Source organism: Anolis sagrei, chromosome 5 (assembly GCF_037176765.1).
Source record: "Anolis sagrei isolate rAnoSag1 chromosome 5, rAnoSag1.mat, whole genome shotgun sequence".
NCBI classification, from domain to species: domain Eukaryota; kingdom Metazoa; phylum Chordata; class Lepidosauria; order Squamata; family Dactyloidae; genus Anolis; species Anolis sagrei.
The window spans coordinates 190,362,507-190,385,747 of NC_090025.1; the positions used below are offsets into that span (position 1 = coordinate 190,362,507).

The 23,241-nt window shown below is 40.2% G+C and overlaps 1 protein-coding gene across 1 annotated transcript in view; it reads left to right on the top strand.

The window, feature by feature from the left end:
* ZNF654 (zinc finger protein 654) overlaps positions 1-23,241 on the top strand; it is a 39,548-nt gene that overhangs the window by 12,083 nt on the left and 4,224 nt on the right. Inside the window, exons 2-8 of the mRNA XM_060776426.2 lie at positions 3,198-3,343; positions 9,435-9,516; positions 9,641-9,776; positions 11,317-11,519; positions 14,325-14,464; positions 16,930-17,071; positions 19,835-22,139. Of these exons, the coding sequence (XP_060632409.2) occupies positions 3,198-3,343; positions 9,435-9,516; positions 9,641-9,776; positions 11,317-11,519; positions 14,325-14,464; positions 16,930-17,071; positions 19,835-22,139 (3,154 nt within the window). The remainder of the gene's footprint in view (positions 1-3,197; positions 3,344-9,434; positions 9,517-9,640; positions 9,777-11,316; positions 11,520-14,324; positions 14,465-16,929; positions 17,072-19,834; positions 22,140-23,241) is intronic.

Below are 23,241 nucleotides of genomic sequence, written 5' to 3' on the forward strand. Positions count from 1 at the left end.
ACTGCTTACATGTGTACAGTAGACACTCGCTTATCCAACATACGCTCTTCTAATGTTCTATATTATCCAACACAGTCTGCCTCTCGCCCAAATCCACAGCTGTTTCAATACATCGCAATGTTTTGGTGGTAAATTCATAGAGTAATTACTTCATAGGATTACCATGCATTGAACGGCTTTTTCTGTCAATTTGTTGTAAAACATGATGTTTTGGTGCTTAATTTGGAAAATCATAACATCATTTAACGTTTAATAGACCTTTCCTTAATCCCTCCTTATTATCCAACATTTTCACTTATCCAACGTTTATGTTGGATAAGCGAGACTCTACTGTATCTAATATTCCCTTGATTTAAAGAGTAAGGAAGTGGACAAAGGCAAAAATAAAGCAGATTGATATTAGACATGTCAAAAGATTCCCAAGGCAAACTGGTTTCCCAAGGACTGCTCTGATGCAATGATATGGTAATAAAGTGGTTTGGTTGTTTATATGAAATTTTGGTTCCATGTGAAGTGCCAAAATAAAACAGCCTTTCAAATTGTAAGTATCCTGAGATCAGCCGAATCAGAGTCTTCCTCTCATTTCAAAATTTCTCCTCTTCCATCTCATTTCTAATTGATTATTATCTTACAAAAATATATATTTAAAAATATAAATGAAAGGTTCTCATGAGATGTGTTGTGTCCCCATACATTTCATTATTACAGTTTATGTATATTTCCCTATATCTTATAAGGTATTGGTTTAACCTCCTGTTTGCTAGTATAACTGAAGTACTGTGTCTCTAAATGATACATGTCTAAAAAGTGTGTCACAGACATAAAATGTTTAGAAAGCTCTGTATTTCTGTCAGATTTGATTGTAGGGGTTCTCCGTGGCATTGAACTTGAAATCCACTGATGACCTTGGCACTTCCACCAGTCTAACCAGTTTCACAGGGTGGCTGTAGAGATAAATAATGTCCCAGCATTATTTCCAATTTTAACCTAACATTTGACCTTCGCACTGTCTTTAATTATGTGTTGTCTTATTGATAATGTTGTTTCTTATTGTCTATGTGTTTTTAATTGCTTGTATTGTTGTTATTATTGCTTGTATTGTTGTGTTTGGGCTCGGCCTCATGTAAGCCGCACCGAGTCCCTTGGGGAGATGGTAGCAGGGTACAAATAAAGTATTATTATTATTATTATTATTATTATTAACCGAGATAAAAGAAAATAATGTACATCAATTTTATTTATTTTATTTATTTTATTTGCTATATTTATATACCGCCGTTTCTCAGCCTAGCCGGCGACTCAACGCGGTTTACAACATAATATAACAATCAACAGTAAAAAAGTTAAAAGCATAAAAGACATAAAAAACATAAAAACACAATTCATACATCAATACCAATCCAGTTCGACTCTTAACTAAAAACGTGATCCAGTTCGTCATCCATGTTGCCAGTCCTTTAGTCAGTTACCATTCGTTGCATTGGGTTAACCAAATGCCTGCCTAAACATCCAGGTCTTCAATCTTCTTCGGAATATCATCAATGAAGGGGCTGATCTTACCTCCAAGGGCAGAGCGTTCCATAGCCGCGGGGCCACCACAGAAAAGGCCCTGTCTCTCGTACCCGCCAGCCGCACCTGTGAAGCAGGCGGGATAGAGAGCAGGGCCTCCCCAGAAGATCTTAGGGTCCTGGCGGGCTGATAGGCCGAGATACGTTCGGATAGGTAAGTTGGGCCAGAACCGTTTAGGGCTTTAAAGGCCAACGCCAGCACTTTGAATTGAGCCCGGTAGCAGATCGGCAGCCAGTGGAGCTGGTGCAGCAGAGGAGTTGTATGCTCCCTGCGCTCCGCTCCCGTTAGTATCATTGCTGCCGAACGTTGGACTAGTTGGAGCTTCCCGGCCGTCTTCAAAGGCAACCCCACGTAGAGAGCGTTGCAGTAGTCAAGGCGGGATGTAACCAGAGCGTGGACTACTGTGGCCAAGTCAGACTTCCCAAGGTACGGTCGCAGTTGGCGCACGAGTTTTAACTGTGCGAATGCTCCCCTGGTCACCGCCGAAACCTGGGGCTCCAGGCTCAGCGATGAGTCCAGGATCACACCCAAACTGCGAACCTGCGTCTTCAGGGGGAGTGCGACCCCATCCAACACAGGCTGTAACCCTATACCCTGTTCGGCCTTGCGACTGACCAGGAGTACCTCTGTCTTGTCTGGATTCAATTTCAATTTGTTCGCCCCCATCCAGACCATCACAGCGGCCAAGCACCGGTTCAGGACCTCGACAGCCTCCTTAGTATTTTGGGTCATTGGTGGAAAAATAGGGCATCAATCAAACCAGTAATGCAGTATGAGCCTTGTATTTGCAGGAGGTAAATTCCTGAAATTTCAGTGGGAAAAGGAATAGCAAATGTTACTTTATTTATTTACCACACTTTTATCCCATCCTTTTCAGTCCAAAAGCGACTCAGGGCAGCATACAGACTGCCAACTATTAGATGCCGAACACACATAAATACATCATTTAAAACAGGTTAAATCACATAATAAAATTCCTATAAAAACAATTTAAAACTATTAAAATCAATGACTTCAGGGTTTTAATCCATGGCCATTTGCATAATTAAACCATTAAAATATTCGTTCACAATACTGAGTTTATCCGGTTACAACGAGGTTCCTAAAGCTTGCTCGAAGAGCCCGGTTTTTACTCTTTTCCTAAAGGTCGGGGGTAGGGTGGGAGGAAGGGCCAATCTAATATCCCCAGGAAGGGAGTTCCACAGCCGAGGGGCCACCACTGAGAAGGCCCTGTCACTCGTCCCCGCCAAACGCGCCTATGAGGCCGGGCAGGATCGAGAGCAGGGCCTCCCCAGATGATCTTAACTTCCTGGAAGGTTCGTAAGTGGAGACACGTTCGGATAGGTAAGTTGGGCCGGAACCGTTTAGGTCTTTATTGGGATGAACAACTTCTTCTGAAGTTTCATCTTAGAACATCTAGAATATTCGTAGAAGGGTATCTCTCATAATTTACTGGGTCCTCCAAGATGACTTTATGGTAATTTCCGGTGGAAGTATAGCCTAGAATAACCTGGAGTGTCTAGAAAATATTTTGATAGACGTACGTTCGGTGAAACAAGTTGTAACTGTAAAATGATTCCAGTATATTTTGTTGTTTGCTTATTTATTTTTTCCCTTCATTCGTTTAGGTTGTTGAAGACTATGCTGGAAGGTGGCAGGTTCCTCTGCCACAGCTTCAAGTCCTTCAGACAGCTCTCTGTTGTTTCACATCAGCATGTGTATCATTTCCAGCGGAATGTGAGCATGTCCAGTATGTGTTGAGTAGCCTAGCTTTGTAAGTAAACATTTGCTTCTCTAGTTGTATTTCTATGATGATTTGTTGAATCACAAATGAACTGTGAGGACTATATAATGTTCTGCATTTCTTTAAATGTTTGCAAAAGATTCAAACTTTGCAAAAGAATCAAACATGCAAAAACAAATATTCATTTACTTATTTACTATATGTATGCCGCATACTGCCTTTCTCACCCCAGGGGGGACTCAAGATGGTTTACAACATACTAACGGCAAAATTCAATGCCAGCATACATGTAGACAGGAAAAAAATCATAATAATTAAACACTAACATATAACTATAAATTAAAATCATTAAAACCAAATATAATGTAACAACCATTCTATAGCAATAATGGGTAATTATGGAAATCTAGTGAATTGTGTTACCCCACCACACCCCCTTGCTGCAAAAGAATTCCTCTCAGATGTCCCCTAATGTACACTAGAACAATGGGAGACATGTATTGTCGAAGGCTTTCATGGCTGGAATCACTGGTTTGTTGTAGGTTTTTTCGGGCTATATGGCCATGTTCTAGAGGCATTCTCTCCTGATGCTTCGCCTGCATCTATGGCAAGCATCCTCATATGAAAGCCTTCAATAATACATACAAAAATTCCTTTTTTTGTGGGACATCCTGTAGCACATTTTGCTATAGTTTTTCAGTAAATATCTCATTGAGTCTCAACCAATTCAACCTAGTTTGTAGCAGCAATGGAAACAACATTTCTGAAGTATAACAACTACTTTCAAAATAAGTACAGAAGAATTAAACAGGAAATAACTCTTGTCTGCTGGAGCTAGGTGTGAATGTTTCAACTGACCACCTTGATTAGCATTTGATAGCCTGGCAGTGCCTGGAGCAATCTTTTGTTGAGAGGTGATTAGATGTCCCTGGTTGTTTTCCCTCTGCTGTTTTGCTGTTGTAATTTTAGAGTTTTTTAATACTGGTAGCCAGATTTTGTTCATTTTCATGGTTTCCTCTTTTCTGTTGAAATTGTCCACATGCTTGTGGATTTCAATGGCATCTCTGTGTAGCCTGACATGGTGGTTGCTCGAGTGGTCCAGCATTTCTGTGTTCTCAAACAGTATGCTGTATCCAGGTTGGTTCCTCAGGTGCTCTGCTATGGCTGACTTCTCTGGTTGAAGTAGTCTGCAGTGCAGACTCATTCACACCTAGCTCCAGCAGACAAGAGTCCTTTGTCCCACCCTGGCCTTTCCACAGATATATAAACCCATTTTCCTAGTTCCAACAGACCTCACTACCTCTGAGGATGCTTTCCATAGATGCAGGCGAAATGTCAGGAGAGAATGCCTCTAGAACATGGCCATATAGCCCGAAAAAACCCACAACAACCCACAACATTTTTGCCACTTTTTAAAGTTCAAGAGAGGCGTTTTCTTAAAACAGGAAGTGATCCCCTCTGAACAAACTTTGCCAAGAAAACCCTGTGATAGGGAAACAATTTGTAGGCAGTTGGAGGCCAAAAATAACTCACATTTGACGCTTCTAGACACAATTGTTTTATTTGCTTCTGTTTTGAAATAGCGGTGGTGATGATTTCTTACCTGCTTCTCCCTTCTACCTGTACTGGATATGCATCAGCCATTATCATCACCATCAGCAAATGTAATGATTCTGAGAATGATAGAGGCTGTCCTCTCTTATTTGGTGCAGACTTGTTAGGAGAAGCTTTGATAGATGCTGCCTAGATAATCCACCTCTTCTTTACCACAAATTGAGAGCCTTGTGGGTGGAGGTTAGGATTTTGCTTGTGCAATAGGGCTCTGCCTCCTTCCCTCCCTCCTTCCTTCCTTTTCTCTCTCTCCTTTCTCCTCCTGCCCCTCTTCCCCCGCAAAGATCAGAAGGCTTCTATTTGAGTACATTTTAAGCTGCGTATTCAGTAAGCAAAAGCAGTGTGTCAGCTGGACTCCCAGATTGCAGCAGTGGTGAGGAATGTACTTGCCGAACCCCGTTTAGTGTAGGAACAACTCTGCTTACAGATAGACGGTGTCAAGGTCAGGTTCATCCAATTTTGGAAGTACATACTAGTTGTCCTTTGCTTCCTGGGCCCCGTTAAGGGTGTCCATTTCAATGTTTAAAATCCTTAATGGCTTTCAACATGGCTATTTTTGGATATTAACATCTTCAGGACATTTGCAGGGACCCATTTACTATGTACAGTGGAGCAGTCTTTTTCCTGTGCTCCCACTTTTATGATCAGTTCATGCTCTTGTTTCTTGTAGAAACCTTCTGAAAAAGCAAAAGCGGCCCTTTAAATGGCTCTATCAATTATTATTATAACCTCTTATGTAATACAATTTAACCATTCTTATTTTGTTCCACACACTTTTCAGTTTGCTTTTTAATTAACTTTTGCCACCTTGAGCTTCTTTTTTACTGGGAAAATAGGGCAGAAATGTGAGAAATAAAATAATAATAGATTAAAAGATAATAATAGATTAGACCTCACTACCTCTGAGGATGCTTGCCATAGATGCAGGCGAAATGTCAGGAGAGAATGCCTCTAGACCAGCGGTCCTCAAACTAAGGCCCGGGGCTGGATACGGCCCTCCAAGGTAATTTACCCGGCCCTCGCTCAGGGTCAACTTAAGTCTGAAACGACTTGAAAGCACACAACAACAACAATCCTATCTCATCAGCCAAAAGCAGGCCCACACTTCCCATTGAAATACTAATAAGTTTATATTTGTTAAAATTGTTCTTTTTTTAAATTATTGTATTGTTTTAAGTGTTTTTGCACTACAAATAAGATATGTTCAACGTGCATAGGAATTCATTCATTTTTTTTCAAATTATAATCCAGCCCTCCAACAGTTTGAAGGATTGTGACCTGGCCCTCTGTTTAAAAGGTTTGTGGACCCCTGCTCTAGACCATGGCCATATAGCCCGAAAAAACCTACAACAACCCAGATTAAAAATACCATATATACTCGAGTATAAGCCGACTTGAATATAAGCCAACACACCTAATTTTACCACAAAATACTGGGAAAACATATTGACTCAAGTATAAGCCGAGGGTGGGAAATGCAGCCGCTACGAGTAAACTTCAAAATGAAAATAGATACCAATAAAATTATATTAATTTAGGCCTCAGGAGGTTAAATATTTTTGAATATTTTCATAAAACTGTAATTTTTACATAAAACTTGCATACCCTTCAAATAAAAATAGAGTAAAATAATAAATGTAATAATAACAATAATAATAAATAGAGTAAAATAATAAATGTAAAAATAACAACAATAATAAAGTAAAATAATAATAATAATAATAATAATAATAATACATTTATTACGTATTTATAGCAGAGTAAAATAATAAATAACCTTGACTTGAGTATAAACCGAGAGGGACTTTTTCAGCCCCCCAAAAAGGTAAATTTCAAAATAAATTTCAAAATAAAAATAGATACTAATAAAATTACATTACTTGAGGCATCAGGAGGTGAAATGTTTTTGAATATTTACATAAAACTGATATTTGAGATAAGACTGTGCAACTCTGATTAAATCATTATTCTAACCTTCTTCAGTGTAAATGTGCTTACGTATCCTTCCAACAATACTAGAGTAAAATAATAAATGTAATAATAGACTAAAATAATAAATGCAATAATAATAAAGTAAAATAATAAATGAAATAATAATCATAAATAGTATAAAATAATAAATGTTATAATAATAGGGTAAAATACTGTAAATGTAATAATAACAGAGTACAATGATACATGAAATAATAATAATACTAATAATAAAGTAAAATAATAAATAACCTTGACTCGAGTATAAGCCGAGGGGAGTTTTTTCAGCCTAAAAAAGGGGCTGAAAAACTAGGCTTATACTCGAGTATATACAGTATATTGGAATTATGTGGGCATCAGTAGTTGGTGAGATCTGCAGCTACACTCCACACTTGGTGCCTTCCAGATGATTCATACAACTCCTATGTCTGTTCATAGATTCTGTGGCAAGAACAGATTGAATTGTAGTCAAAAGTTTTGGAAGATCTCCAAGCTAGGGAAGGCTACTCTAGGTTACTGTTGCTTATCCAGCTTTCCTTGTTGCTGAGATAAACAGCCTTCAGTACTTCCACTTGCCATAATGACAACCAGTTAGCCCTCATTTCAGTTTTGAAGCCTGACCATTTCTTGTAAACTTCCCAACTCCAAAACTAGGAGGAAAGCTGGAAGTAGTTTGGTAGCTGGATGCATCTGAAAGGGCTTTGCTATGCCATTGTTATGTTTTCGTTTCGTTTCGTTTTGTTTTTTGCCTAGCAGTTAATGGTCAGTAACATCTTTTTACTATGATTTGAGCTTCTCACCTGGCACTTCCAAGATGTGAGGCTCAACTTTCACTCATGTATGAGTGGAAACTGGCTCCTAACAAGGCCAAATTAATGCTGATGGGTGCATCTTGTGCTCTGCAAGGGAAGAATGATAAAGATCAACAGTATTTGAGCTTTTAATTATCATTCAGGCTTCATTATATTAGTGTTCTAGATTCATATCTGAAGTGAAGTTCACTTCATCCGTTCCATCTTTGGGTGTTTTTGTACTTAGTAATTTTGAGGTTATTTATTTATTTACAGTATTTATATTCTGTCCTCCTCACCCCAAAGGGGACTCAGGATGGATCACAGAACACATACATGGCAAACATTCAGTGCCGTTAAACAGACAGGACAGACAACAGATAGAGGTATATGTTGCCATTTCCCCCAACTTTGGCATCCTGGAGGTTGTGCTTGATTCTGGCCACAGGGGGGTGCTGTCATTCCATCTTCTATGACAAAGAGCCCTTGATCACAAATTTCCTCCTTCCTTTGATCATCATTTACTGTTATTTCCTTTTTATGGTGCCTTAAAATATCTTCTGGCTTAAACGGTACCTAATTTCTCTCACAGCTGTTTTTGAACTGCGTAGGTGGACAATGAGCTGGGCTGAAGGCCGGGTGCTCACCCCAACCCAGGCATCAAACTGCCAATCTTTTAATTGGTGTGATCTATTGCTGCTGGTGATTAACCAGCTGTCCTAAGGTCTGGCCCTAGACACAGTAAAGCTCTGGAGCTTGAGTTTGTAAAAAGAATTATACTTCTATTGGGTGATTTAAAGATGACATACAAGGGTTAAATGAAATGGAACGCCTCCACCTTCATAACTCCTCAACAGATGGCAGACTGGTATGTGGCAGGTACTGGCTTGTTCAGTAGACTTGTCTCTACAATTCCATTTTGGTGGGAAGCCTTAGCATGGAATGGTTGTGTTGTTAAAGTGCGAAGTATGGAACTCTGCGAAGTATGGAACTCTGATGGTCGGTCAATGCGACTTAAGCAACGTGCAGTCATTGAATTCTTGACAGCAGGAGGTGTCACCTCAAAGCAGATTCATCAGAGAATGCAAACTGTTTATAGAGATTGTGTTGATGTGAGTACTGTGTGTCGTTGGGCGAGTAAGTTTAAAGATGTTGAGGTGGGAACATCTGACTTGCGTGACAAAGAGTTGGACGTCCTGTGACAGCAACCACCAAGTTTCACAAGCAAAAGGTTGACAGATTGATTCAGGACGATCGTTGTATCACTCGGTGAGAAATTTCTAGCATAATTGGCATTTCACAAGAACATGTGGGTCACATTATTGCTTTGCTTGAATATCGGAAGATCTGTGCACGATCGGTACGTTGAGAGAATTGTGAGAGGCTGGTTGTGGAAACAGAGTGTCGACTTCTTCCGTGACAGCTTCAGAAAACTTGTTCATTGTTGGCAGAAATGTATCCAATTGTCTGGTGATTATGTGGAAAAGTGAATAGTGGTAATTAAAGAGCACATTCTAAAGATTATTTCTGCGTTTGATTTATTAAAATATTCCCATCCAAACCCAAGTAACGAAGGTGGAGGCATTACTTTTCATTCAACCCTCATATAATGCCAGTTCTCTGATATATACATAGAACTTCTGCTGCAGTTAAAAGTACTTGTTTGGAACGGAGATTTTGAATTTGAAATAATAATTGCATTTATTCTTGGTGTGGTTTCTAACGACTGACTGTTTTGTTTTTCTAAGGAGTTTTTTTGAATTGCTGCTGTTCTTCGGGAAGGATGAATTCTATGAAGATCCTTTGAAAGATATACTAGGTTCAATACAGGTAACTTCCTATTGTTTATGCATTTGGGAAACACAAGTTATGATTGTTACTAGTGTCTGTGGCACTTTGTGTCACGCATCCAAACATAAGCTCTACTTACGTTGCTTAAATATTTTCTTTTCAGGAAAGCCAGAACCTCTTGAGCAGATATGGAAGTGTTTACTTGGAGCTAGTGACTCGAATTATCAGAGACGGAGGGCCTTGGGAGGATCCTGTTTTACAAGCTGTTCTTAAAGGAAAGCCAGTTTCTCAGGAGATAGGTACTAATCTTTTACCGTCAATCAATATTGAGATACAGTATTGCAGTGTTTCTCAACCTTCCAAATGCTGCGACCCCTTCATGCACTTCCTCATGTGGTGGTGACCCCCAACCATAACATTATTTTCCTTGCTACTTCATAACTGTCATTTTGCTACTATTATGAATCGTCATGTAAATATCTGATATGCAGGATGTATTTTCATTCACTGGATTAAATTTGGCACAAATACTCGATAGGCCCAAATTTGAATACTGGTGGGGTTGGAGGGGGGATTGGTTTTGTCACTTGGGAGTTGTAGCTGCTGGGATTTGTAGTTCACCTACAATCAAAGAGCATCCTGAACTCCACCAATGATGGAATTGAACCCACCTTAGAACACAGAACTCCCATGACCCACAGAAAATACTGGAAGGGTTTGGTAGGCATTGACCTTGAGTTTAGGAGTTGTAGTTCACCTACATCTAGAGAGCACTGTGGACTCAAACAATGGTGGATCTGGACCAAATTTGGCACGAATGCTCAATGTGCCCAAATGTGGACACTGGTGGAGTTTGGGGAAAATAGATCCTGACATTTGGAAGTTGCAATTGCTGGGATTTATAGTTCACTTACAATCAAAGGGCATTCTGAACCCCACCAATGATAGAATTGGGCCAAACTTCCCACACAGGACCCCCATGACTAAAAGAAAATACTGTGTTTTCTGATGGTCTCTGGTGACCCCTCTGACACCCCCTCGTGACCCACTCAGGGGTCCCGACCCCCAGGTTGAGAAACACTGCAGTATTGTGATATGATTTCCTATAGACACATTTGCACATTGAGGGTCCTGTGCCCCAAATCCCTGCAAAAGAGAAGGGCCTACATTATTGAAGCTGAAGAGTGGGATAAAAATGCCTTACATAAATAAAATACTGGGTTTGAGCCTGCCACTTTTGGACTCTCGCTTGCTGAGGTGTTCCAGCGAGTGTCTCTGTAGATCTTAGAAAACTATTTCTTGATTTAAGTCGTTGATCTGCCACTGGCTTTAGCATAGAAAGAATAATGTGGAATTAGTGTTTAGTATTTTATTTACGTAAGGCATTTTTATCCCACTCATCAGCTTCAATAATGTAGGCCCTTCTCTTTTGCAGGGATTTGGGGCACAGGACCCTCATGAAAGTGAGAAAGGAACATATTTATGAACAGCTCTCATTATTACATCCATAGCTGATGTGATAATGTATTCTTAACCTGCAGAAGCTTATGCCACAAACTACATTTTTCTCTCTCTTCAGATTAACACTGTCTTTGAATATTTGCTATTGTAGTTTTCATTAAACAGTCAGAGAAACTAGATTGAGGGGCACTTCCATTGAAAACTTGAGTGCTTTTTTCGTTAGTAGGAATTTTCTAGCTCCTGAAGCTATTAGTATACAAACCTTTGACTTGCTACTGACCTCATAGCTATCTTTCTGAAATGTATTTTAGTTTAAATTACATAGCATCATACAGTGTTTTGTTAACAATCTAATTATTTGTCTTCTTGTTTTGCCAGTAAACAAATATTTAAGCTCTGAAAACCCACTGTTCTTTGAATTACGTGCCAGATACCTTATTGCCTGTGAGCGCATCCCAGAGGCAATGGCTCTTATCAAAGCTTGTATGAATCATCCAGATATTAGCAAAGACCTTTACTTCCATCAAGCGTATTTCACGTGTCTTTATATGTCATCTGAGGAAGACCAGCTGTTTCAAGAGGTACTGTTTTGTGTAGCTGCACATTTGTCTTGCCTATAATAATAATAATAATAGTAATAATAATAGTATTAATAGTATTAATAGTAATAATAATACTGTATATACTCGAGTATAAGCCTAGTCATGGTTATTTATTATTTTACTCTGTTATAAATATGTAATAAATGTATTATTATTATTATTATACTTTATTATTGTTGTTATTTTTACATTTATTATTTTACTCTATTTATTATTATTGTTATTATTACATTTATTATTTTACTCTATTTTTATTTGAAGGGTATGCAAGTTTTATGTTTATGAAAATATTCAAAAACATTTAACCTCCTGAGGCCTCAATTAATATAATTTTATTGGTATCTATTTTTATTTTGAAATTTACCAGTATCTGTTGCATATCCCATCCTCGACTTATACTGAAGCCAATCTGTTTTCCCAGTTTTTTGTGGTAAAATTAAGTGCCTCGGCTTATATTCAGGTCGCCTTATACTCGAGTATATACGGTAATCACCTCTACAGGTAAACCATAGAACCATATATTGAAACATATACGTTTAATCTGTGGGTTGGTACACATTATTGTGTTTTTTAAAGACACGTCACGTAGTATTTATTTATTTACTTACTTACTGTATTTGTATACCGTATTTCTCAGCCTATCGGCGACTCAAGGCGGTTTCCAACCAAACAGTATACATAATATCATAATACAAATTAAAACATTAAAACAGCATAAAACACAACAAGGCAATAAAAACAATACCATTAGCGTCTCCTATATTATCAAGCATTGTAAAGTCGTTTGGTTTCCTATATCAGTTACCTATATCCATTAGTCTGCATTTGTAAACGCTTGCTCAAATAGCCATATTTTAACTTGCTTCTGAAACATTAAGAGGGAGCAGATCTAATCTCTCTAGGGAGGGCGTTCCATAGCCGAAGGGCCACCACTGAGAAGGCCCTGTCTCTTGTCCCCACCAGACGTACTTGTGACGGTAAATGTAAATGGTGCAACTGGGTACAGCAGAAGTTCACAACTTATGCAGGCCCAGCTTCTCCTCACGTCACTTCTATTTCTGCTGAAATTATGACAACAGAGGTGGAGAAGATCCACAGCTACATCCAGAATTAGTGATGTCTGAAAAGCTATTGTCTGTACAAGGTTGAATTCCATGAAGTACCCAGCTTGGTTGGAAGGTAGATCAGGGTTTGGAGTTACATTCTGCATTGGACAGGATCACACTCCCTGAAGACACAGGTTCGCAGTCTGAGGGTCATCCTGGACTCATCGCTGACCCTGGAGGCCCATGTGTCGGTGGTGGCCAGGAGCACCTTCGCACAATTAAAACTTGTGTGACAGCTGCACATGTACCTTGATATGCCAGATCTGGCCACAGTAGTCCATGCCTTGGTTACTTCCTGTCTGGACTTCTGCAACACTCTCTACATGAGGCTACCTTTGAAGATAGTTTGGAAACTGCAACTAGTTCAGAGATCGGCAGCCAGGTTACCAACCAGAATGCCGTATTGTGAGAGGACGACTCCCATGTTGCGACAGCTCCACTGGCTACTGATCTGTCTCTGGCCTAAGTACAAAGTGCAGGTCATCTATATAAATAAAAATGTAATGTTCGTTTGTGGGATTAACATAACTCAAAAACCACTGGACAAATTGCCGCCAAATTTGTCCACAAGGCACCTACTAACCCAAGGAGTGGCCATCACTCAAAAAATTGATTTTGTCACTTGGGAGTTGTAGTTGCTGCGATTTATAGTTCACCTACAATCAAAGACTTGGTATTCTATTAAATGTCCTTTGACCAGTATCTGGCCACTTGGAGTGCCTCTGGTGTTGTTGCAAGAAGGTCCTCCATTGTGCATGTAGCAGGGCTCAGGCTGCATTGCAGCAGGTGGTCAGTGGTTTGCTCTTCTCCACACTCGCATGTCGTGGATTCCACTTTCTGGCCCCATTTCTTAAGCTTGGCTCTGCATCTCGTGGTGCCAGAGCGCAGTCTGTTCAGCGCCTTCCAAGTCCCCCAGGTTTCTGTGTGCCCAGGAGGAAGTCTCTCATTTGGTATCAGCCATTGATTGAGGTTCTGGGTTTGAGCCTGCCACTTTTGGACTCTCGCTTGCTGGGGTGTTCCAGCGAGTGTCTCTGTAGATCTTAGAAAACTATTTCTTGATTTAAATCGTTTATGTGCTGGCTGATACCCAAACAAGGGATGAGCTGGAGATGTCTCTGCCTTGGTCCTTTCACTATTGGCTGCTACTTCCTGGCAGATGTCAGGTGGTGCAATGTCAGGTGGTGAAATTACACTGGCTAAACAGTGTAATTTCTCCAGTGGTGTAGCGCGCAGAACACACTTAGAGGTGTTGTCTCTAGAAATCCCTGGATCCTCCAGCATGATGGAAGTAAATTGGCCATAGGGTCACATTGGAGGACTTACAGATTCCTAGAAAGAAGTGCTTTAATCAAGTCCATTAATAATCAAATCCACAGAAGTTAAAACTGCTAATTGAGGAGGGGTAGTTCAAGTTGATAGCTTCTGTTACATGTGAATGCTTAGTACAGAGAATCCCTTATGCACGGAATGCATTTGTGCTACATTTTACTGAAACCAGGTTTCACATTGCCAAAATGTAAAAACCACATTATTTGTCTGGAATCATTTCCATTTTACCTACCATTGCAAATGTCCTTCAGAAGAAATTCCAAAGAAAACCCCAATCCAGCATTTCAGTTATTGTTAAATGTTTAATTTTTCTGAATTGGCCTTAATTGCTCTTGTTTTGATTGCCTAGCACTTGCTGCGGACCGATTGCAAGGATGGCATTGAAATCATCAGCAACATCGCAAAAGAAGGGAAGACTGCCTTAGCTTTATATCTTTGTGAATCGTTTCTTGTTCCACAGCTCAAAAAAGGAGAGATGTATTGCATCTGGTAAACACTCTTTTTTTTAAAGTGAGACAATAAAGCTTGCAGGTTCATATTGCTTCAAAGGGCTAGTAGATAGACGCTTGGTTTTCGTAATTAAATAAGTTAAGCTTCCATCTTTTAACCATTGAATAATGTATTTATGTTTAGGGATCGCCATTTTTTTACTTTTAGGGATCGATGTCTATTTGAAGATTCTCTACAAATTCTCTACAGATTCTCTACTAATTGCAAAATACATGCCTTCTTTGTATTAGTGAAAGTCATAAACTGGAAAAAAATTAAGGACAGTTGCCAATCTCTAAAATTGATTACATATATTTTATTGACTAAGAAATATCTCAGAATGCTTGTAAGATATGCAAACAAAGACAATATATTATCAAAAGCTTTCATGGCTGGAGTCACTGGGTTGTTGTAGGTTTTTCAGGCTATATGGCCATGTTCTAGAAGCATTCTCTCCTGATGTTTCACCTGCATCTATGGCATAGATGCAGGCGAAACGTCAGGAGAGAATGCTTCTAGAACAAGGCCATATAGCCCGAAAACCTACAACAAACTGTTGCAATCCAGAGCCGGAAACGAGACCATAAGATAACAATCCACCGCACTTGACTGTGGGAAAAACCATCCCTTTTTATTGATGCAAAATGGTTACAAAATAGAGGAAAATGCAAAGTCAAAAAGCCACAGTAAAATTCAGCAGTCAGGAATATCCATGAATTAGATCAAAATTCCAAAAGCAACACTGTAAAAACCTGGAACCTGTTAGCAAATCACTAACTGTACTTGGAGCACTAGAAGCCTCTTGGGATGTAGGCCATGGGAAACAGGGAAATCTGCCAAGGTAATGCCTCAGTCTAAACGATGCCTGATCTAACGAGGCAACCCGGCGAGAGGCACTTAAAACTGAAGAAACTGTTTCGTGACACGCCTCCAGGCTTTGAAGCCTGAGCTTCCTTTTCCCTTAATCTGCTTGACCTTCGCAGACTTTGCGATTCACTCCTGTTTTTCCAAATCTGTCCTTTTCTATCCTCATTAAGGAAGCCAGGTGCTATCTCCTCTGGAGAGTTATCACCGCTTGGCTCTGCAACATTCTCATCAGAATGTGTAGTTTCACTTTCCAAGCCACTGACCTCAGAATTAGACTCTTTTCTGCCCAGACAGTCCTGGAAATGGTGTGGAATACTTAAACCCATCTCAATGTGCTGTTTTTCTATTTTTTTTTATTTTACTCAAAACAAAATAACATCCTATTTGAACAGATAATAAATGTCTATTGTAGGCTTACATTATGCTAAAATATTTCTATATTATCCACATTCTTTACAGATTCGTTCACATTACATTTTTTTTAAATTTTTCTCTCACCATCCTTCCCTACCCCTCCCACCACTTTTCTCTCTGTATTTATATCTTTATTTTTAACCACAAACACAACCTTTTTAATCTTCATACAATATCTATGCTGGCTTCACCTTATTCTACCCATTTATATAAATAAAAATGTAATGTTCGTTTGTGGGATTAACAGAATTCAAAAACCACTGGACGAATTGACACCAAATTTGGACACAAGACACCTAACAACCCAATGTATGACCTTCACTCAAAAAAAACTGATTTTGTCATTTGGGAGTTCTAGTTGCTGGGATTTATAGTTCACCTACCATCAAAGAGCATTCTGAACTCCACCAATGATGGAATTGAACCAAACTTGGCACACAGAACTCCCATGACCAACAGAAAATACTGGAAGGGTTTGGTGGGCATTGACCTTGAGTTTGGGAGTTGTAGTTCACCTACGACCAGAGATCACCGTGGACTCAAACACTGATGAACCTGGACCAAACTCTATACACATACTCAATATGCCCAAATGTGAACACTGGTAGAGTTTGAGGAAAATAGGATCTTGACATTTGGGAGTTGTAGTTGCTGGGATTTATAGTTCACCTACAATCACAGAGCATTCTGAACCCCACCAACAATAGAATTGGGTCAAACCTCCCACACAGAACCCCCATGCGGGCCACAGCAACGCGTGGCAAGGGATGACTAGTTTCATATAAATTTCCCATTTCTCTTTAATTTCTTCTGTTTTGTCCTCCTGTGAACCTTCTTGGGTTATACATGCAATAATATCTGATTGCCATTAACATAAATTCCATATTGACTTGGATTGTTATTTTGAAAAGTTTCCCCATTTCTTAAATTATCTTATCCCAAAAACTCGTTGCATTTAAACAGTCCCACCACTGATGTGCTTTTTTTATTTGTTCCAAAAGTCTATACTTAATAATAAAATGTAGAGAAGTGGAATACCAGCATGTTTATTCAAGTCAGTTTTATAATACTGAAGTATACACAATGTGTTTTTGCAGTAGTGTTCACCCTATCACATAAATACAGCCTGCTTTCAGACATACTGTTCCAAGCGTCATATTTATAATCCACTTGATGTTTTGTAGGGAGTTGATCTTTATTTGGAGTAAACTGCAGCTTAAATCCAATCCATCGAAGCAAGTATTTGTAGATCAGTGCTACCATCGTCTGAGGATAGCTACAAATATAAGAGTTATTTTCCCTTTCATGAAAGTCATTAGGGATGAGGTAAGTCATGGTATTCCATTTCCATTTTAAACTGCTTAACTATACTGCTTCTGCAATTTACAACTGTTAGAGCAATGGTTCCTAGCCTGTGGTCTGTGGGCGATCAGTGGTCCCCAACAAGAGCAACTAGTCTTGCAAAACTCTCTTACAGTGCCGAGACAGATGGCGATTACAGGGAAGTTGTGCTCCCCTCTATTCTGCCTTGGTTAGACCACATCTGGAATACTGTGTCCCATTCTGGGCATCAAAATTGAAGGGAGATGTTGGGACAAGCTGGAGTGTGCCCAGAGGAGGGTGATAAAATTATCAATCCCTATGAGGAGTGGCTTAAAGAGCTGGGCATGTTTAGCCTGCAGAAGAAAAGGCTGAGAGGAGACATGATGGCCATGTATAAATATGAGAGAGGAAGTCATAGGGAGGAAGGAGCAAGCTTGTTTTCTGCTGCCCTGGATACTAGGATGAGGAAATATGGCTTCAAACTACAAGAAAGGAGATTCCATCTGAACATGAGGAAGAACTTCCTGACTGTGAGAGCTGTTCAGCACTGGAACTCTCTGCCCTGGAGTGTGGTGGAAGCTCCTTCTTTGGAGGCTTTTAAACAGAGGCTGGATGGGCATCTGTCGGGGGTGCTTTGAATGTGGGTTTTCTGCTTCTTGGCAGGGAATTGGACTGGATTGTCCATGAGGTCTCTTCCAACTCAATGATTCTATGAGTCTGTTCTATGATTCTACTGGACGGCATATGTTCTGTATCAGAAACTAGAACTGATGTGGTCTAGCCAATGCAATTTTCTGAATCAGCACCCCAAATAAACAAGCCAAATCTAAAGTTGACCAAAAACTGATTCGCAACTCTTTTGGTACTAATCTTGGAGAGTGGTCCCTGGTCATGAAAAGGTTGGGAACCACTGTGCTAGAAGATACAGATGTGCAATAATACACTGAACTAAAATACCAAGGTGCAATAATATGATATTATAATTATATATTTATATTACATGTAATATTACTAATAGTATTAGGATATAGTGGTATGGTGCAATATAGCAATGTTTAATGCTGATATTGTACTATGCTAATAATATAATATATTGTATGTAATATATGCCTTGTAAGCCGCTCTGAGTCCACTTCGGGGTGAGAAGAGGGGAATATAAATGTCGTAAACAAACAAACAAATAAATATATAAATAACATATTTGATTGAAATGTTTTGAAAGCACTTTATCCCTCACTTCACCTTGAAATGGTTGCTTTACCTACTTATAAGCATCATTATAGGTGGCCTCTTTCCTCAATCTTATAATCTAGAAGACACTTTATTCCTGGAATAGGATCCATGTGTACTTGCTTGTTGTATACATCAAACAGGTAATGAATACAAGCATTCTATAGCAGTCCCTAGACAGCCAGATAGCACTCTGTCCTACACTTGATCCACTTCTCCGGCCCTATGATATGCTGTTTGCACCATCCTTTGCTCAGCCCTTTTATAGTTGGCCATGTTCATTTTGTAATCCTGGCCATTTTTGTGTTGAACCTCAACTGATGGAGCTACAGTGAAATGGGTTTTCTAATATTTTAGCAGGAATTTGGAATTTTATGATGCTTTTAGTTATTATTTTGTTTAAGTTGAATTAGGTTGTGTTATATTGTTGAATGTGTTTATTTTGATGTAATTGACTGTATGGTTTTCTTTTCATCAATTGAATGTTTGCCTTATACGTTAGAAACCACCCTGGGTCCCTTCGGGGAGATAGGGCAGTATATAAATAAAGTTTTATTACTATGATATATAATAATTATTATATGGGGCCCCTGGTAGCGCAGTGGGTTAAACCACTGAGCTGCTTAACTTGCTGACTGAAAGGTTGGTGGATCGAATCTGAGGAACGGGGTGAGCTCCTGCTGTTAAGCCCAGCTTCTGCCAACCTAGCAGTTCAAAAACATGTAAATGTGAGTAGAATAATAGGTACCGTTTCTGTGGGAAGGTAACAGCGCTCCATGCAGTCATGCGGGCCACATGACTTTGGAGGTGTTTACAAACAATGCCAGCTCTTTGGCTTAGAAATGGAGATGAGTACCACCCTCCAGAGTTAGACATGACTAGACTTAATATCAAGGGGAAACCTTTATCTTTGCCTATTATTATATAAGGCTTATGTAAATGTGCTATTCTGTAGGCACCACTCGTATGCTTAAACAGTCTTTGAATGTGCATTTCACAGTGAAGGATTGATAGATAGAGCTATTTATTGATTAGTCCACACTTTTTTTTGTTGTGTCAGGAGTGACTTGAGAAACTGCAAGTCGCTTCTGGTGTGAGAGAATTGGCCGTCTGCAAGGACATTGCCCAAGGACGCTTAGATGTTTTGATGTTTTATCATCCTTGTGGGAGACTTCTCTCATGTCAATGCATGAGGAGCTGGAGCTGATAGAGGGAGCTCATCCGTGCTCTCCCCGGATTCGAGCCTGCGACCTGTCTTCCTGGCACAGGGGTTTAACCCACTGCGCCACTGGGGGCTCCATAAAAAGACGCTGACAAGTAGACACTAATCAATATGTTAGAACTCACGTAATAATTAACTAAAATAAATTAAAACACAATAAAACTTGATTAATAAATTTGGTAAAATGGGATTAAATTACAAGGGGAGTCAAGTGACGATGGAGGAGATAAATCTGCTTCTCTTTCCTTAAAAGCAATTCAAGTGATTGTTCAACTATATTGGCAGAAAATATGTCCTATCTTTCTTTTCCTTAGGTTGGTAAGGACGGCCTGCAGATTTGCGTAGAAATTTGTGGAAGCGCCCTCCAGCTCGATCTCCGCGACGACCCCAAAATGAAGTGCTTGATATATAAAACCATTGCTCACTTTTTGCCAAACGACTTGGAGATTGTCCGGATATGTGCTCTTTCTGTCTTTTTCCTTGAGCGCACCATGGAGTCCTATGACACTGTGGAACGATTATATAAATGCGCAGACGAGGAATACAGCGAGCAAAGCAGTTCTGTTCAGAACCGTGTACGTTTTGAGTTGCTTCCCATTTTGAAAAAGGGCTTGTTTTTTGACCCGGAGTTTTGGAATTTCTTGATGATCAAACAGAACTGCTTAACGCTGCTAAAGGAGAAAGCGTCGGCTGAGTTGAATGAAAGTACTGGAAATGCACCAAAGACCCGCCGAGTATCACGAGGTGATCACGCCGGTGTAGCTGATGTGAACAATGGAGAAATGGGCCATGAGGATCCTTGTGGAGTGCAACTTAAATGCCACGGCGATGCAAAGAAGAATCATCTAACCCTTGGTTCATCTAAAACGGATCACAATGTGCCCAGGCACCGCTGTGTGTTGTGTAACAAAGAATTCCTTGGCGGCCATATTGTGAGGCATGCTCAGGCTCATCAAAAAAAGGGAGGCTTTTCATGCGTCATGTGTCGCAGGAGATTCAGGCAAAAAAGAGCCATGCTTAAGCACTTGAGAAATCACATCAAGAGGCTGACGAGGCATCATCTTTCCGAATCTTGTCAGGATCAGCAAAACGCCGATGGAACGGAAATGAACTCTTCTGATGCAGAGGTTTCTCCTGAAAATGGAGGCTTGGAGACTTCTGAAGAAAACACTGTACAGGCAGCGAATCCATCTCTTTCTGATCAGGAGATGCAGAATTCAGAACTTGCGTTGGATGTATCGGAAAGCGACGTAAGTTACCAGGAGAATGCTGCTGAAAACTGCAATTGTGATACCTGTTCGAATACGCCTGAACTTGAAACTACAGAAGGGTTGCCGGAAAGTGACAGCAACGCAAACCAAGATTTCCCCGTACTCCCCAAAGTAAACGGTGCGTTGTGCTCTCAGAATGACTTGGACATGATGGACCAAGAAGGCAACTTCAAGTGTCCTGCGAATGGATGCATTCGGGTTTTCAAGAAGATCCGGTTTTTGAACAAACACGCACGCAAAGCTCATCCCACCGACCTGAAAGTGCAGGAGCACATACTGAAGTGGAATAAGGGGAAATGTCGGTTTTGTCAGAGGAAATTCTCAGATTCTCAGCATTTTATTGATCATCTAAAACAACACGTTTATCCAAATGTATACTATTGTTTACATTTTAACTGCAATCTGAGATTTAAGCTATCCACGGAGCTTGCCGAGCATATTAAAAGCCACAGCGAGTTTAAAGCTCAGTGTAACTTCGCAGAGTGCGGGAAGCTTTTCGATGATGTCTCGTTGTTATACGAACACGAGGCTCAACACTATCCGCATAAAACCAGTGAAAATCATTCTGAAGAAATCTACGAAAATCATTCTTCAGATACAGTTTCAGAATCCCATTCTAGCATCCCAGAACAAGGAAGTAGTAGTAGTTGTAGTGATAGTAGCAATGAAAACCACATTGTAATAGACTTGACAGTCCCAACTTGGATCGCAAGGAAAGATTCCACAGAACCAAAGACTTACATCCAGAGTGAGAAAAAAACTCACACTTTAGTTCAGAATGGGAACGAAAGCGTATGTGATGGTCCTGCTGCGGTTGTAAACTCGACAGACCAAATTACACCTGAAGCAAAGCCTCATTTGGAGAACTGCGCGACTGGTGACCAGTTACTCAATGGGCATGGTGAACCGGAGCCGGCTACTTCAGCTTCTCTGGATGCCAGTTTGGACAAAGTGATTGATGTCGCAAGGATAGAAAACGGATCTGTTGGCCCTGATTTGCAGAACTCGAATGACATGCAACTCAACAGCGCTGCTGCAGTTTCTCAGTCACCTTCGAAGCCAAGTCAGATCTTGGAAAACACCTCATACGGCTTAATTTTGACAAAACCTTACGTTCGACCGTTGCCTCCCAGTTACCTTGATGAACGATACATTAGCATGCCAAAACGAAGAAAAATGTTGACTGAGAAAGTAGATGCCCGCTCAGAGCATGATAAAACTGGTATCAAATCCGAGAGATTTCGATGCAAACAATGCCTGACCACCTACTGTAACTCAGAAGCACTTCAGCTTCACCTTGCACAAAAGAAGTGTCGGACACTCTTTGGATTCGATTCCGATGATGAAAGTAAGTTTTATGCCTTTACCAGATACGTTCTAAAAGTAATATTAGATGAGATTTCCCAAACAGGTATCAGAAAGGCTGAAAAAGGAATGCAATGCATGCATTTAAGGAGAAACACATCTAGGAGAATGTGTTGTCGAAGGCTTTCATAGCCGGAATCACTGGGTTGCTGTGAGTTTTCCAGGCTGTCTGGCCGTGTTCCAGGAGCATTCTCTCCTGACGTTTCGCCCACATCTATGGCAGGCATAGAGGTTGTGAGGTCTGTATATCTGTGGAATATCCAGGGTGGGAGAAAGAACTCTTGCCTGTTTGAGGCAAGTGTGAATGTTGCAGTTGGCCACCTGGATTAGCATTTAATGTTCTTGTACTTTCAAAGTTGGCTGATTGCTTCCTGGGAGATCCTTTGTTGGGAGGTGTTAACTGGACCTGATTGTTTCCTGACTGGAATCCCCCTGTTTTGTTATTAGTGTTGAATGTCCTTGTAGCTTCAAAGCCTGGCTGGTTGCTGCCTGGGGATCCTTTGTTGGAAGGTGTTAGCTGGCCCTGATTGTTTTCTGACTGGAATCCCCCCTTTTTTTATTAGCGTTTAATGTCCTTGTAGCTTCAAAGCCTGGCTGGTTGCTGCCAGGGGATCCTTTGTTGGAAGGTGTTAGCTGGACCCGATTGTTTCCTGATTGGAATCCCCCTGTTTTTTTTTAATTAGTGTTTAATGTCCCTGTAACTTCAAAGCCTCACTGGTTGCTGCCTGGGGATCCTTTGTTGGAAGGTGCTAACTGGACCAGATTGTTTCCTGACTGGAACCCCCCTGTTTTTTAAATTAGTGTTTAATGTCCTTGTAGCTTCAAAGCCTTGCTGGTTGCTGCCTGGGGATCCTTTGTTGGAAGGTGTTAGCTAGCCTTGATTGTTTCCTGACTGGAATTCCCCTGTTTTTTGAGTGTTGTTCTTTATTTATTGTCCTGATTTTTAGAGTTTTTTTTAAAAATACTAGCATCCAGATTTTGTTCATTTTCATGGTTTCCTCCTTTCTGTTGAAATTGTCCACATGTTTGTGGATTTCAGTGGCTTCTCTGTGTAGTCTGACATGATGGTTGTTGGAGTGTTCCAG